Source organism: Ictalurus furcatus, chromosome 2 (assembly GCF_023375685.1).
Source record: "Ictalurus furcatus strain D&B chromosome 2, Billie_1.0, whole genome shotgun sequence".
Lineage (NCBI taxonomy): Eukaryota > Metazoa > Chordata > Actinopteri > Siluriformes > Ictaluridae > Ictalurus > Ictalurus furcatus.
In genome coordinates, this window is record NC_071256.1 from 15,733,670 (window position 1) to 15,750,805 (window position 17,136).

At 37.9% G+C, this 17,136-nt stretch overlaps 2 protein-coding genes across 3 annotated transcripts; both read right to left on the reverse strand.

The window, feature by feature from the left end:
* Positions 1-1,034: 1,034 nt before the first annotated feature.
* Positions 1,035-9,802, reverse strand: LOC128623295 (testicular haploid expressed gene protein-like). The gene is made up of 8 exons (XM_053650266.1): positions 8,357-9,802; positions 8,228-8,255; positions 8,093-8,149; positions 7,433-7,567; positions 4,891-5,019; positions 4,408-4,549; positions 4,137-4,268; positions 1,035-2,239 (listed from the first exon to the last, which is right to left on the reverse strand). Exons 1-8 carry the CDS (start codon positions 8,373-8,375, stop codon positions 2,159-2,161), a joined length of 723 nt encoding a protein of 240 aa, XP_053506241.1. The 5' UTR covers positions 8,376-9,802; the 3' UTR covers positions 1,035-2,158.
* A 738-nt stretch (positions 9,803-10,540) lies between these two features.
* On the reverse strand, positions 10,541-16,380 carry arl9 (ADP-ribosylation factor-like 9). 2 transcript variants are annotated; one of them, XM_053650254.1, is made up of 4 exons: positions 15,938-16,380; positions 13,182-13,350; positions 12,304-12,479; positions 10,541-11,198 (listed from the first exon to the last, which is right to left on the reverse strand). In XM_053650254.1, exons 1-4 carry the CDS (start codon positions 16,148-16,150, stop codon positions 11,013-11,015), a joined length of 744 nt encoding a protein of 247 aa, XP_053506229.1. In that variant the 5' UTR covers positions 16,151-16,380; the 3' UTR covers positions 10,541-11,012. The 2 variants fall into 2 exon arrangements, with proteins under 2 accessions (XP_053506229.1, XP_053506224.1); XM_053650249.1 differs by having other exon boundaries at positions 13,182-13,353; positions 15,938-16,371.
* Positions 16,381-17,136: the final 756 nt, after the last annotated feature.

Sequence of the window (17,136 nt, forward strand, 5' to 3'; positions counted from 1 at the left end):
GGAAATCGACTGCCTGGCCATTCCACAAAGCTTGGCTCTATGAAATTCCACTGGAGTAGAAGACTCAGCAAACACACACACACACGGTGTGCTAGTGATTATATGAATTATGGCTCTTTTTTTTTTAGATCAATCATGTTATATCACCACTAAGAGTCGACTCTTTCGACTCCCAAATGACGGTTGGTCTTTTTGGTGAATTGAATTATAAAGATATAATTGTTCATTGCATTATACTCCACTCTCCCCTCACAACCATGGTGAGCAGAAAAGCATCTCAGAATGCACAACACATCTGACCTTGAAATGTATGGGATACAACAGCAGAAGACCACATCTGGTTTTACTCCTGTCAACCAGGAACAGGAATCTGAAGCTACAATACACGCAGCTTCACCAAAACCAGCTTGTCTGGCACCAACAATCATGCTGCAGTCAAAGTCATATTTTTTTCTTATTCTGATCTGGAGAATATTACCAGAAGCTCTTGACCTGTATATGCATGTCATGTGATTGGGCGTTGTTCATTAACAAATAAAAATTTTAATTGTTGGCAAACGTCTGTGGTTTATGAAGATGTATGTGACCTGCAGGTCTTGTGCTTGTTTTCATGGCATGTCAGTTCCTGTCAGATACAGAGGCTACAATTTTGTCTTTGATTGATATAATCTTACCTTTTAGCTATTAAAAATCAATGCCATGCCATTGCTGCTTAGTAATTAATACATGCACGGCAGGTAACTTAACAGCCTCACTACAGCATGTGTTAAAATATTTCATTTTGGCTGCAGGCTTTTACTTAATTTAAATTTTTTATTGTGCAACCATTTTGAAATCGTTGCCAATCATGTAGATGTAGAATAAAAGTTTTGTGAAAGGGCAAAAAGAGTGCAAAAGAGGTTTTGAGAGTTTTTTGTTGTTGTTTTTTTTTGTTTTGTTTTCCATAATGCTGGCACCTAGTGTTTGAAAAAGAAACTGCACATTATAAGTAGATTTGACAAAAGTTTGTACACCTCTTGGTTTTGGATGTTTATTTTATAACGTTTGTCTAATGTAAACCTTTTACAACATACAGCCTAAATGTTAGAATCAAAGCTAGAAATAATGTTTAATATTGTCTTAATAAAATGTAAATACAATCTGTAATTATAGTCATTGGTACTGTTGTTGTTTATTTTAAACACTAAAAACAAATGGAAGAAAATAGATTATACAATTACACAAAACCATATGACCATGAAGTGAAAGACAAAATAACTGGGGGGGAAAAAACTTGCCTTAGGAATTAAGGAAATAATCCAAAACAAATAGGTGGAGGCAAAATGATTCTGACTGGTCAGAGGGTGTTGATTAATTTTCTACAATAGCAACTCTGACAGAATTTGTATGGTGTATGTGCCAAGTAAAGAGATTTTATTTTATTTTTTAAATTGTGTAATTGCTGATTTGATGTTCTCTGTGAGGAGATGTTTATTTAGCAGTTTTAAAAGGAGTCTCCAGTGTAGCTATAAATGGATAAATGTACAACATGTTCTATAATGAATCAAAGAAATTGTTAGTGTTGACAAATTGCTGTGGTATGGGAGGAATAAAACTCTTCACATTGGCTGCATCGCACCACCCTGTCATTGATTACTTTCCTACAACAGTATGACCCGTCCTCTTTTATTCCTTACTTATATCACATTCAGAAATGTCATTGGGATCAACATTCACACACAGAAGCAGTTTACTCTGTAAAGTTATTAAAGAAGGTCTGTGTTTGAGTTGCAACGTTTTTCCCCCCACACACCGACTCTTCATTCTTGTTTCGTAACCAAAACTAAAGCTGTGTGAACTGATGTGAAAAACACACAAAAGACACACTGATCGACTGAGAAAAGTTCTCCTGTTTGCTGTGTTTACCATTCTGGCATTTTGCTTAAAATAACACAACCTTTCCCATTTCAGACTGAAACGTTCCAAGGTAAAGTCTGAGGCCTACAGACAGCAAAAGCACAAAAGAGAAAAGAAAAGAAAAATATGGAAACCCTTTTATATGCTTCTTAATGTGGTCATTTATTAAGTCCATCTGTTATTTTTGTTTTCACTCTCTCTGTTCTTTAACTATGACAGTAACGCTGCTGATTATGAGGTCTCTGTCTCTTTAGTTCTTTTTTCAGGGAGGGATATAGCTCTTTGGGATCGAGAGCTCTCTCACGCGAGCGCTTGCTGTGGCTTTTCTTGCTCCTTTAGACACCTGGTTTAAAAAACAAATGTTGGTTATGAATACATACATATTAAAGCTAACAATAGGCCTCATTTAGCAAACTGGAGCTGAACAAATTTATTCATAAATCATTTGATTTACGAAACAAAAAAAAAAGGGTGTTCTTGAAAATCCAGATAGTATGGAAAAACAGAAAAACACTGTTTTTTCTCAGGTGACATTCACACCTGAGTTTGTGTAAATTTTGACAGATCTGCTTCAAATAATAAATTAGTGATGAGTTACTGTGATTTTATATACGGATTACACTAAGTTTAAACCATGTTTCATTGCATTTCAAATTTATATTAATGACTTAACACAAAGCAATAAAAAAATCCATTAATCAGACAAATAAGACTGTTCAATTAGGACAAAGCAATGGTGCCCTATAAAAAAAAGTGTTAGCATTTGCTTATAGTAGGTGATGCGCTGCAGTGGCTGAACTGCATTACTGGAGGATTTATTGCATTTATGATAGTTTACAATTTGGTTATCTTTGATCAACATAAGCAAGTGAATACTAAAAGATTGATAAATGAGGCTTGATATTGTAGCACCACACTCATGCACATGCACCCAACAGCATGCTTCTTTATAGAGATCAGCCAAATATCTCCAAAAGGTCACATTTTTCATGAATTTCTCTCATGATGTGGACCTTACCAAAAGGTAAATGCCTTAACATAGTCATAAGATTAATAAATAAATAAATAATAAATAAATAAACACGCCAGTGATTTTCAACCTAAACTCGTGTGTGTCTACTGTGTGTGAAGTATGTGTGTGATTACCACAGACAATAATTTAACAAAATTTCTCTGTACTGAGAAAAAAACAGAAAGCCTGTTTACTCCAAACTAGCATATAAAGAAGCTTAAATGTTTGATATTTGAATATATGGTTTTCTAACTACATTTATACTACTGCATTGTTGAATTCTCAGTTGTGATTGGTCAGAATTCAAAGGGACATGTATAATGGTCGTGCCACATTAACTCATTGAAAAAAAAAACATGTGTAACTGATGATATGCTGAAGTTTTCTTTGAGGAGATGATTAATTTATCATTTTTGGAAGGAGTCTCCGGTGTCCACTCTCAGTGCTTTGTAACAATCCAAGTTAAATCAGAGGACATTGTGCATTGCAGTTTGTCTGTAAAATGACAAGTTGCTTTAAAATAAAATGTATTAACTTGAAGAGACAGAAAAAAGAAAGGCAGCTGAGTCAACGTATAGAACGCAATTGATAACAGGAACCTGTTAAGCTGTTATTGTCAGGGTATTAACAGCAATCCCCCAAGTGTTTTATTCTTTACATAATTTATACAAACAGTGTAGATTACATAACTTCAACCATTCCACTTTGCAAAATAAAGGTCTTGGAATGAGATAAAATTGATGGAACATCTTACCAAAGCCGTTTTTATGTGGCTTTATCCAACTTTCCACCAGTTAAGTAATACAGTAAAAATGAACTCCGATTACTTTTGATTTCCCAAAGGTTTTGTGGTATCCATGGCAATCAGACCCAGACTACTGATTGTTGGTAACACAACCCAAATTCTTCTCTCTTTCTCAAAAAAAAGAAAGGAGGATGTAATTTATTAATATATTTGCCTAAAGAATTCATAAAACAATATAATGACATAATTAAACAGCTTCCCTTAGACTTGAGTGAGTTTGGAGTAAACATGTCTGTCATTTTCTCACTACAAGATGATGTGTAGAAATTCTTGTCTGTAGTAATCTCACACTTGCACACACATTACAGATGCAGTGGATAGAAGATCGGGTTCAAAATGCTGGAGTGTTCCTTTAATTGAAACACACACACACACACACACACACACACACACACACACTTTCTCTCACTCTCTCTCTCTTACAGGCCTGATGGTGCTCTCAGGATGGCCAAGCTGGTAGAAAACTTTGCTCTCTCGCACTTTGGGCACACAAAGCTGCTCAAGCCTCGGACTCGCCTGAGCTGATTTAGCTGCACACGAGATGCATGTTTCTACCTGCAGCATACACACACACAAAGTGTTTTATAGATTACACTACATTTGTAATCTATTCATAGTGGTTAGTTTTAGTGTGTGTGTGTGTGTGTGTGTGTGTGTGTGTGTGTGTGTGTGTGTGTGTGTGCGCGCGCAAGACCTGGCGGTTGCTCTTGTACTCAGGGTGTGTGTGTCTGGGCTGAGCAAGCTGGAGAATGCGTGGAGAGGCCACAGCATTCTGCACCACAGGGCTGATGTGCCACACGGGACAACTGTGCTCACATTGCTTTGTATGAGGGGGGCTACACACACACACACACACACACACACACACACACACACACACACACAGATCAACCCTACTCAAACTGGGGTTAAGATGTGCTCCAAACTGAATCACATTTTAACAACAATAATAAACTGACAGTTTAAAATCTGAAATATTCCATAAATCATGTTTACATGTTTACATGCATAGAACTGCACTATAAATAACTATTCTGACAGGATGTAGTATATAAGGGTATATTTCAATACACTGGTGAATCAAATAAATCAAATCTCTCATAGTTTGATTCATTCAAAAGAATCATAAGTCATAATGGTATTAAACACTGGACGACTCCACGCTGTGACGTCATACCTCACTGCCTGGGAGCTCCTGTGACGAACATTTGGAGTTGCCAGGCGCGCGACATGTTCGTACTGTGCTGTACTGGAAGGAACACACGCGCTCCTCTTCTTTGCTTCTTCAATCCCCTCGTGCTTTTTCCTGAGGGAAATACAGAGCGCGCGAGGTTGAGAAGCGAGCGCGCGCGCTGAAAAGTAAGCAGAGCGCGTGAGGCTGAGAAAGCTAATCTGTGTGGAACGCCAACATGGCCAAATCTCGCCTCAAATCAAGCGCGTTTTACCTTTATTGTATCGTAAAAAAAAAGACTTTTTGACAATTTTTACGACATAACATTTATTATAAAGACTGTCATTGTTTGTCATTTTGTAACTGTTTCAAATCAGTTTGAAATGCTAATGACAAACATAACACGCTAATGGCACTGAGTAAACCAGTAGGCACTTACAGAACCTTCGTTATGAAATGCTCTCAATGTCAGCACACTTGGTTTAAGACTCGTCTAACATGTTTGAGAGTTTCCACTGTGGTTCCTAAGGTATGGAAAATGGCGAGTACGTGCTACAGTCACTTACACACGATTACTGTGTCTGAAACCGCTCACTCATTCACTATTCTCTATATAGAGAATAACACTTGAGTCCACTATATGGGGAGGAGGTGAAGGGAAATGAGTCAGAGAGCACTCTGTCGTGGACATTATGGATTGCATTAAAACAGTAAAGTTCATTTTCTCACTGTTCATTTGTCACGTTTATTGTATTAGTTTATAAAGAAAACAAAAACTGCTTGTCATTTTTATTTACTATTAGGCTTATTTATTATAGTTAATAAATATATTTATTAAATTTAAAAAGAAAAAAGATAATTAAAACACTACTATCTGTGACATTTATTTTATTTGTTTATTTTAAAAAAGTAGAAAACAACTGTTTTCACAGGGTTTAATTTTCGAGGGGTTTCCTGTCAGTGTCCTGAAGCTGACTCCTGAGGTAAACATGTAAACAGTAAAATCTACTCCGTCTGATTAGTTTTGCATTTAGTGAAACTTCTTTTTTTCCCAAGGAGAAGAAAAAGGCAGATGTCAGAAAGAATAACAACTTTAAGGTGTGCTTTGTTAGCTCGAAGATGCCAACTATCGGTAAGAAGATATAAGACAAAATACATCCAGCTGTTAACTAAATCAGGGGTTCCAAACTTTTCCAGGGCAAGGCCCCCCAAATGGCATTAACATTTGACTGAGGCCCTCCTTTTGCAAGATGTCTTTAAAACACGTTAAAAATACAGACTTCTGAATATATCCCCCTCCCCTTTTATTATTAATAATTACATCTTACATCTTTACATTACATTATATTAGGAATTTATTGTGTGTGTGGCTGTCAGAGTGAGAATTTATTTTTCACACCAAATTGTTGAGGCCCCCGAGCGCCCCCTGGCGGCCCCCACTTTGAAAACCACTGAACTTAATAACTGATGAATAGATCCTTCTAACTCCTGTAAGAAACAAATGCAACTATATATTTTCCCCATCCGTCCTTAATTTAATTAAAATGTCATCAATATATTATTTTCTAATGTATTCTTTTCTTTGTATATGAATGCCGTACTGTGAATGTGTTAACTAATAAATGTGAACAATCAATCATCATTTGATGTGTATAGTTGGTCATTTAAAAGTTAAATCGCAAACTAAGTGGCTGAAAATAAATACTGTGCCAATAATCTTTATAAATTTACTTTGAAATATCTCGATACGGATGTATTTTAATTAATAAAAAGTTACACTTACATTTGTAAAAGTTGCCACCTCTGATGTTCCCGTCCGCCATCTTTATTTTTCTTTTGCATTCTATTGCCAGGAAATAGTGCGTTGGCGAGTGTACATTGGATGTATGCTCGAAATCAGAGTGCATGGTGGGTATAAATGAGTGAACGAATGTAGGGAAGGAAGTTGTTCACTCAGAATTCAGACAATGCTACAAAATGGCAGACACCCGATATAGTACACTATATAGGAGATAGGGAGTGGTTTCTGACACAACACAAGTTTCTCGCTATGCTATCATTCCGCAGAAAGTAAGTGATCTTGTTAATGTTGCAAAATCTGGGAAAAATGCATCAAATGCTAAAAGATAAATAGACAAATGCTATTAAACAAAAGCTTTTTGGTATCCTCTTAGCTTTCTTAATTTACTTCATCATTGTAAGAAACAATTTAGCCAAAAAAAAAAACAAAAAACAAAAAAACCTTGATTGGAGCTACACAGATAGTGTAGCTAACAAAGAAGGGATACTTATAGTGTAATTCTGAACGCTGTTTAGGTCTCTGGATTATGAGCAAGCTGATCCTGCTTACAGAAAGCCAGACGACATATCAGTCATAACGTAGAGTCATGTATGTCGTGCGTGATTGGGTTTCATAGGTTAGCAAAACACTGATTTAACACTGCATTTGACAGAAACCACGTTTTAGCTTTGCGCACCTTTTAAGCCAAATCATACAAAAGCCATATTGACTGAAGCACTAACTGAATGATCTCACACTGCTAGTTACCTAAGCAGGTCTTGACTGAGGGCAGACAAATCTTTTTTGGGTTGCGACAGAGCCAGAATCCTTGTTGTTGGTACGGCTATTAATGCTGTCCTGGACGGCGACCATATTGTCTCCTGGTTGCCCCAAGTCACCTTCCTACAGTGTGAATGTAGATGGACACAAACACACAGGAAAACCGGGTGCATCTGAGAATTTACCAAGGCGCACTTATTCGAGTTGACTTTTTGCATTTCCTTCACTTTTTGCACACTTTACTGTATTATAGATTTCATTTAAAATGGACTAAATGTACTTTTATTTGATATTAATCTACACACAATAATCCATAATAACAAAGCGAAAATGTTATCAGACGTTTTTGCAATTTAAGTAATTCAAGTACTTTTAGCTAAATCCTTTATACAATGGTGAGTCAAATGAAAACATTAAAAGTGCCACATTAATTAAAATCAGATAAAAAATTTCTAGAGGAATCCGGACTCTCGCTAAGCGCTGGAACACTTCCACTGAATGACATGGAAATTCTGCAGAAAAATGATGCACTTCTTTGTCACCTATTTGCAATTAACAATGCAAAAATAATCAATTAAAAAAGATTTTAATTTGACTTACCCACATAATATCAAGGTCTCAATATCTATAAAGTTCTAGAGGACTTACTGTGGAGTTGTGAGCCAAACTGTTTTAGATTCTCGGGGCCGAGCGAGCTGCAGGATTCTGAAAAATAAAATCAGTGCCCAACAATAGACAACAATGTAACATGCTTAGGAATTACGAACATGGCACCTTCTTTACCTGGGTGAGGGAGTTGAGCTGAAATGCCCTGTGGGGGGAAAAAAAAGCAAAGCTACAACATGTCAAACATAATGTTGTTAAATATTTCTGCACAGTAAGAATATGTTAGCTATCACCTAGAGACATTACTCGTATTCGGAGACGCCATGCTCCTCAGGTGGCAGAATCAGCGAGTGGAACTCTCAAGCGTTTCCACGGTGCCTGTTACCCGAGCTACTGGTGTCACATGGCTCTGAGTAGCACAGATCCAGTAGCATGGAGTTACAATAGAAGGCCGTGCTCTCATTTGTGTGTCTGTGATGCAGGGGAAAGCTGAGCTTGATTTTCAATCAGGAAGGGTTGCAGTGAAATCAGAAAATTTCATCCAAAATAAATATAAAATCTGTAGCTAATAGTGTAAAGGCACGTTCACACCAAGGACAATAACGAGAACTATAACAATAACGATAACTATATTTGCGTCCTTACTAACGAACGATAAAACAGACGGTTTAGCTGTAGCGCTGTGGTTTTAAAGTGAAAATGGATGTAGATGACCTGCTGCTGATTTATGTTACACAAAAACATCAAAGGAAAACCAGACGCTTTTTGGTACGTGATATCCTTCGAAGACGAGAGGAGTTGGGAGAATCTGTCACTCTGATTAGAGAGTTGTTGTCTTTGAAGACAATTTTTATTCATACTTCCGTATGAGTCAATCTCAGTTTCAAGGCGTCCTGGACATCGTGAAAGAAGACAATCTACCTAGACAGTGAATTTAGCTAACGTAGTCAATGTAGTGGAATAAAAACAACACCTAGTCTTTTTCACTGCAGATTTCAAAGTGAGCAGGACAATGTTGTCGAAACTAGCGCTGGATACTTGAGGTAATTTTGTTTGCTAGCCTGGCATTATGATCTCATCTCTGTTAATATTTCTCACCATTCATTCCAAGGGTATAACCGATTGTTTTCCATATATCAGTTTTCTTTAAAGTATCTTTGTAAAGGGGGTTTGACTTGTCAAACAGTGGAGGGTTTTTTTTCGACCTCAGCGATTAGCTTCTCCGCAATGTCGTCTGCCATTGTAAATGCACGAACGCTTTAAATTCAAAATGGTTTCTGATTGGTTGTCAGTGTTTTATTGTTTATCAGCTGGAAAATATCATTCTGAAAGTGATCCCATCGATATCATTCCGCTATATAGTTATAGTTATCATTCTTGGTGTGAACGGGCCTTAAGGAATAAAATACATCAGTGCATACTGTTGTAGGAAATTAACTGATGAAATGTAGTGTTACACAGCCCAACTACTGTTATCACCCCAAGGTTGATTATTTTCCAATTACAGCACGTCCCAAAGTGTATTTTCCCGCTTATACAACAATTTTCCAATCACTTTTATCCACTTATAGTTGCATTTAATATTGCAGACGAGTAAGTTCCTGTTACGACTTATAACAGCTACAAACAGTCGTTCCTCCAGTTTCTCTTGAAGTTAAAGAGACAAAAAAAATGCAGCTTGTTATTGAGAAAACATAAAGCGCAACATCCATCATCCTGAAGAATTTCTTGTGGTGGAAAACTTGGAGTTACTATTTTAGCTCCGACTCTTACAGAGTGGTGACACTGGAGACACTTTACATAAATTTTAAATAAGCTTCTTTTTGGATAAAGCTTATTAAATAAAATTAGAAACTATTAGCTATAAAAAAGTAGTACATCTCATTATTTAATTAATAAAAATTTATATACAAATAGCTAAGAAATAAGAACAGTAAAAAAAAACCCCCAACATACTGTTATTGGAAAGTAATCAGCTTCAGGGTGACGGCTCTCTGTTTCTTGTTGGGATGCATCACATGATTGCATTGTTGATTATTTTCCTCTGTTATCACCAAGTAGGTGATAACAGGAATGAACGCTAAATGTTGCTGTTGTACAGGAGGAATAACACTCTTTAGGATGTGCTGTTATTGAAAAACAACAGCTTCACATCAGGATTCATCACACCGCAGCACTTGTGCAGCACTTGTGCTTCTTTTAAGTTTCATAGTAACGGTGTTCCTGAGGCAGTTTTTAAATTTTTTTTTTTTTAAATGAACGTGTGATGATTTAGACACATGACATGCTTGATGCTAAACAGATGGTTAGAAGTTTCCCTTACTTGTTAGCCTTAAAGCTTGTGCAAAACTAAAAAAAATTACATTTTAGTTATTTTGTACAGTTCATTTCATGTAAATGATCCATAATAATATTGTAAATGATGATAAAAGTTTAGGCAGATATTGTGGAATTTTTAATTACTGGTTATGCCTTAAGAAAGCAGTATCGCACATGTGGACTTTTTATTGGATGTTTGAATAGTTTTAAAACAGATATATTGCTTTAAACATCTAACATAAGGTAACAGCATCTATACAGGAGATTATAATATAAAAAAAATTACGAAAGTCTGTGTATCAGATTCATGTTATACACAGATACATTCATAACAGTCTTTCCAGTATTAACACAGTGCTCAGCAAATTTTGGTAGTTATACAAGAACATCTAACATCTAAGCCACATTGTATAAGACCCAATCAAACCACAATAAAAAACACTGTGTTGCTTTAGTGTTACTTAAATACTGATGCAACAATAAACTCGTAACCCTGAACGATCATGTTTAGTGCTTTCTGTTTAAGGAATGTCTTTGGTGATGAAATAGCCCTGATTCTTTTAGACATTTGTTAATCTTAGCTAAAAACATAACCAATCAGCCTTATTGTTGAGGCTGATATTAGCGATTAGGTGGAGTTCTGCTACTCCGCACAGTTACTGTTCATCATCTCCAGGATGAGCTCATAAGCATCCTGCACACTGGGATGAGCAGCGGACGAACCTTTCCGAACCTGCGTGCCCAAAACACACAGCTTACGGCCATCGCCTACTGAACCCAGTGCCATCGACTCGTACAGCTCAGTCACCCCACACGCACCCGGGAGGTCCTGAGACAGAGAGAGACAAATACATTTCAGTACGTTTTTCAGGACAAAACACACATTCTACATATTCTAAATATTCTTTATATATAATAATAATAATAATAATAATAATAATAATAATAATAACAACAACAACAACAACAACAAGAAGATGAAGAAGAACAAGAAGAAATTTCCCTTTTAGTTTATCTGGGTTCATGAACTACGGAGCTTGGATTCTGAGGAAATATGAATTTATATTCATGATTACAGAAGCGTCACATTAAATATATTTCTTCAGTGGTGTAATTTAACAATCACTTTGACATTTTTGCAAATGTTTTTTCTGGTTCGTTTCAATGTACTATGGGTAAGCTTGACCTTGCATAGTGTACATTTCAAAATTACAGGTTATGGTTTTGAGATAAAAAAAATAAACAAATAAATAAAACCAGAACCCTAAAAACGTATCTAAAAAAATTAACATCCATCCATCTTCTATACCGCTTAATACTTTTCAGGGTCACAGGGAAACCTGGAGCCTATCCCAGGGAGCATCGGGCACGAGGCAGGGTACAATCACATACACATTCACACACTACGGACACTTTGGACACGCCAATCAGCCTACCATGCATGTCTTTGGACTGGGGGAGGAAAATGGAGCACCCAGAGGAAACCCCCGCAGCACGGGGAGAACATGCTAACTCCGCGCACACACAGGGCCACGGTGGGAATCGAACCCCCGACCCTGGAGGTGTGCGGCGAACGTGCTAACCACTAAGCCACTGTGCGCCCAAAATTAATATATCAAAAACATATTTTATGTAAATGTGAACCATCTGGATTTCCAAGGGAAAAGCAGCATTCTGTGTTCTTTAAATATCAAAACTGTAACCCGTTTACTGTATACGTTTTTATATGATTCTGAAGGTAAATCGTACCTCCGGCAAGTTCAAAACAAAGAAAAAACACTGGCAAAAATGTACATTTACTAAATACTCCACAGAATAAACAGCATTCGTATTCAGAGACGTATATGAAATACATATGCAAATACTTTTGTCAGCTTCCAAGCTCCATAGTAAACCAGCCACACTATCGCTCTAGTGGATCTAGTGCTGTTTACCTGTTTATTAGCAAGCAGGACCAACGGCAGGTACAGCTCAGCGGCCAGCAGCCGGTGTAGGCTGGTTTTAGCCAGAGGAAAGCGTGTGGAGTTGGAAGAGTCCAGCACGAACACCAACACCCGAGCCTTTTTCAGATACATGGGCCAGTAGTCTCTGAGCTTCTCCTCGCCTCCAACTACATACGAAACAGGAGGACTTTTACTACAACCATCATTTACAAGCGTGTGAAGAATAGGCATGTGCTGATATAAAAATTATTTATGATGATAGCTAAAGTTTCATCACAGTTTGATGTTATACCGCAGCACTGTAAAATTTGCATTGTTGATTAATTGTCTGTAACAGCAGCCTATATTAATGTGCTTATACTAATACGTCATCATTTCAATAGTAAAAACTAATTCACAGGTACTTGTATTGGGGATGTTCAATATAATCTAAGCCTCACAAGAAACTTATGGAAGGAGTCTCCAGTGTCAGTGCTCTGGAACGGTCTTGGAAAAGAACGTTCTGCTTTACAGTTTTACTGGTAACATGACAAGCTGCGTTTTTTGTTGTCGTCATATTAACTTCCAAGAGAACATAAAAGAGAGGGAATGGGAACAACTAGGAATTAACTTGTTTCACAGACATTCCATACGTTGGTAAACTGTTGTGGATAAGAGGAATGGTAAAACAATCAACTTCAGGGTGGTAACGACATCACTCCACCCTGTGATTAATTATTTTCCTATAACAGCACTTCCCCAACTGTTTTACTCCTTACATAACTTATTGAAGAAATGTCTCCATCTAAATTTTTTACTCACACTACCAAGACATTAAAGTGTAAATGAGGAATATTGCGTCATGCGGTGCGTGTAGGTTGTGTGCATACTCTCGAGGAACTCGATGTGCAGCTCCTCTCTGTTGATAGAGACGGCATGGAACCCCTGCGTGGGCGACACTTCCTGCTCCGTGCTGCCTGTCACAAAGCATTGAAGAAGACTCGTCTTGCCCGCACCATCCAAACCCAACACCAACACCTGAGAACCTCTTGCCTGTCGCTGCTGCACACAAACACACACAAAAGCAACAACATCAACAATGAACTGACACTATATATAGTCCCCACCAAATGTACTGGAATGTCAAGGCCCGTTATTTTGCTTTTGCTATACACTAAAGACATTTGGGTTCAAGATCAAAAGATGAAAATAACACAATAGATTGTGAAAATTTCAGCTTTCATTTCCTAATATTTAGATCAAGGTGTGTTAAACAATTTAGAACTTGGCACCTTTTGTTTGAACTCATCTATTTTTCAAATGATCTAAAATAACGAATCATGCAATTGACAGGTGTTTCTTGTTGCCCATGTGTGCCCTGTTAGATTGACAATTAATAGCTTTGAATGTCAACTCTTGGTTTGAGCCCTGGGTTTCACCTGTGAAGACTACATTTCTTGTTTAAAAGGATAAACCAACATAGGGACCAGAGAGCTGTATATGGGAGAAAAGCAAGCCATTTTGAAGCTGAGAAAGAGAAAAAATTCACAGCCATTGCACAAATACTGGGTATAGCCAATACAACAATATTGCATGTCCTGAAAAAAAAAGTACTGGTGTACTAACCACCAGACCTCAAACAGGTCGGCTAAGGATAACAACAGCAGATGATGAAAGAAACATTGTAAGAGCTGTGAAGAAAAACCCCAAAACAACAGTCAGTGACATGGCTCCATGGCTGCTTCTGGAATAAGCTCACTAATCATTATTGATGATGCAACTTATTATTATTGATGATTATGGTAACATCAGAAGTTTACAGGAACATTTTGTATGCCAAGTTATAGAGAAATGCATCCAATTTAATTGGGAGGAACTTTATCATGTTGCAAGACAATGACCTCAAACACAGTGCCAATACAGCAAAGGACTTTATCAGGGGGGAAAAGTGGAAGGTTTTAGACTGGCCAAGTCAATCAACAGTGAGCATGCATTTCACCTCCTAAAGAGGAAACTGAAGGGAGAAACCCCCCAAAACAAACAACTGAAAGAAGCTATGGCACAAGCTTGGAAAAGCACCACCAAAGAAGAATGAAAAAGTTTGGTGATGTCAGTGGGTCACCGGCTTGATGTAGTTATTGCAAGCAAGGGATATGCAACCAAATATTAAGTATTATTTACTTTAAAACTATCTGTCCCAGTACTTTTGCTCACCTAAAAATATTGGGTGGTGCACCAACAACGGTGCCATGTTCTAAGTTGTTCAACACATCGAGATGTAAACACTGCAAGTTTGCAAAATCATGGCTACCTAGTAGCTAGAACACATTTTTCACCCCTAATGTCACTGTACCCCTTCAGACTGCAGTTCCCACCTCCAATGCCACCAAAACCAATCAGATAACAGTTTGTATGTTTTATGGAATTTATTATGTTGTGATGACCAGTTATTGCCGTCAGTTCTCGAGCATTTTTTCCATTCATTCATTAATCATTAAGCACTTTATCCAGGTCAGGATTGTGATGGATCCAAAGCTGATCATGGGAACACTGGGTGTGGGATGCCAGTCCATCACAGGGCACCATGCACATACACATGTGGGACATAGCCAGTCCACCTATCAACATGTTTTTGGAAGGTAGGAGGAAACCAGAGAACCTTGAAGCCAGAGAACAGCCAGAGAACATACACAGAAACTCCACACAGGCAGTAACTCGAGTTTTAAGTACTTGTGCCCATATCTAATAGTAACATACAACAAGAATGAAAGAACAATTGAAGGAAATAAAACGTGTTGACAAAGTCATTCCATCCCCATGGTGTCCGACTGCGTTTGGTCACAGCATTGGCCAAGCAGAGATAATCCTCTTGTTTTTATAAATTGTTATGTTATTGACATCTGCAGATTACAGTATTTATGGTGATATAGATTGTGCACGACGTTTCAAAATATTGTTGCTTTCCGTTTTGGGAAGAGGCTGTCTGTGTAGGCATGATTTTTGGACAAAGCTTCAGAGATGCACTATATGATCAAAAGTACATGGCCAAAATGAGCGTGTTGGACATCCTATCCCCAGCTTCAGCTCTAGCAGAAATGATTTGTGACATACTACAGCCATGCCCGGGTTAAAATCACTGAACTGTTCACGACGCCTCATTCTACTGTCCCGGTTTGTCTAGAGAGGTTGTATGGCTGTGCTTGATTATATGCACCAGATATTAATGGGTGTGGCTGAAACACCTGAACTCAATAATAAGGAGGAGTGTCCATATACTTTTGGCGACACAGTGTATATTCAGAAAGCAGTTTAAAGGTCAGGTGTCACATATACTTTGAACTGCAGGACTTTTCGAGTCGCTTAAGATGGTTGTTTATTTTAGTTAGCTGACTAACTAATAACAAGAAACTCTTTATGACGTCAGAGCGCGTTTGAATCGCATAGGTTTTAACGGTCATTAGGGCTGGCTGTGGATTAGTTAAGGGGTAAACCTGATTTCTTCGCAGAATGCAAACTCTTAGACAGTGCACAAGTGGACCAAGTTAGCTAATGTAGTTAGCTAGCACTAGCACCAGCTAAAGTAGTAATTTAACTCGTTTGTGATTAACTCTCTCAGCGAAGTGATCAGCGATGTGTTGAAACAGACCTGAGAGACGGTAGGAGCTTCGTGCGCGGTCTCGGTCCTTATTTCTTTCTCGACAAACTTTTCTTGTTTCTCTGCGTTTAAATTCTGTTTTAACGTCACTTTCTCTGCTTCTCTGCTTTGCTTGGTGTCTCGTAACTTCCAGATAACATAGGCGACGCCTCCGGTTAGTGCCAGGGCAGCTCCAGCTAACGCAGCTTCTCTCAAACCCGGCATGTTTTTAAATCCCGATTCCGAGTGGGTGAAAAAAAGCGAGTTTCTCACAAACTCGACGCCATGACGAAGCACCCTCAGCACAAGTGGATTAGAATACAGGGTTGCCAGATTAGAATGGAACCCTCTACTCAGATTGCCAGATTGATTTATTTACTTCTGTAAATCATTACGGATTCATAAAGCAGTGCTCTGGGAGTACGTTTACATGGACAAACAATAATCCAATATAAACCCGATTAAGACGATACTCTGATTAGGAAACTACCATGTAAACAGCGATTATTGATTACCTTAATCTGATTTGTCATACTTGAAGTAAACACAAATCGAATTAAGACATCTGGAGTATTCCTATTTTAGTCGCATTATCGAAGTGCATTATAGACATGTACACACCTTAATCACACTATTAATGTAGTGTGGGAGTTTTCACTGCATTTTGTGAGAGGACACATTCACACACATGGCAGCGCTCAATCGTTTGACGGCAAAAAAGAGAGCACGACTGCGTCTGAAACCACGTACTTACAGTGCATCTGGAAAGTATTAATGGCGCTTCACTTTTTCCACATTTTATGTTACAGCCTTATTCCAAAATGGATTAAATTCATTATTTTCCTCAAAATTCTACAAACAGTACCCCATATTAGGAAGAGAGAGAGAAAAAAGCACATGTACATAAGTATTCACAGCCTTTGTTATGACACTCAAAATTGAGCTCAGGTGCATCCTGTTTCCACTGATCATCCTTGAGATGTTTCTAGAACTTGATTGGAGTCCACCTGTGGTAAATTCAGTTGATTGGACATGATTTGGAAAGGCACACGCCTGTCTATATAAGGTCCCACAGTTAACGATGCATGTCAGGGCACAAACCAAGCCATGAAGTCCAAGGAATTGTCTGTAGACCTCCGAGACAGGATTGTATCGAGGCACAGATCTGGGGAAGGGTACAGAAACATTTCTGCAGCATCGAAGGTCCCAAT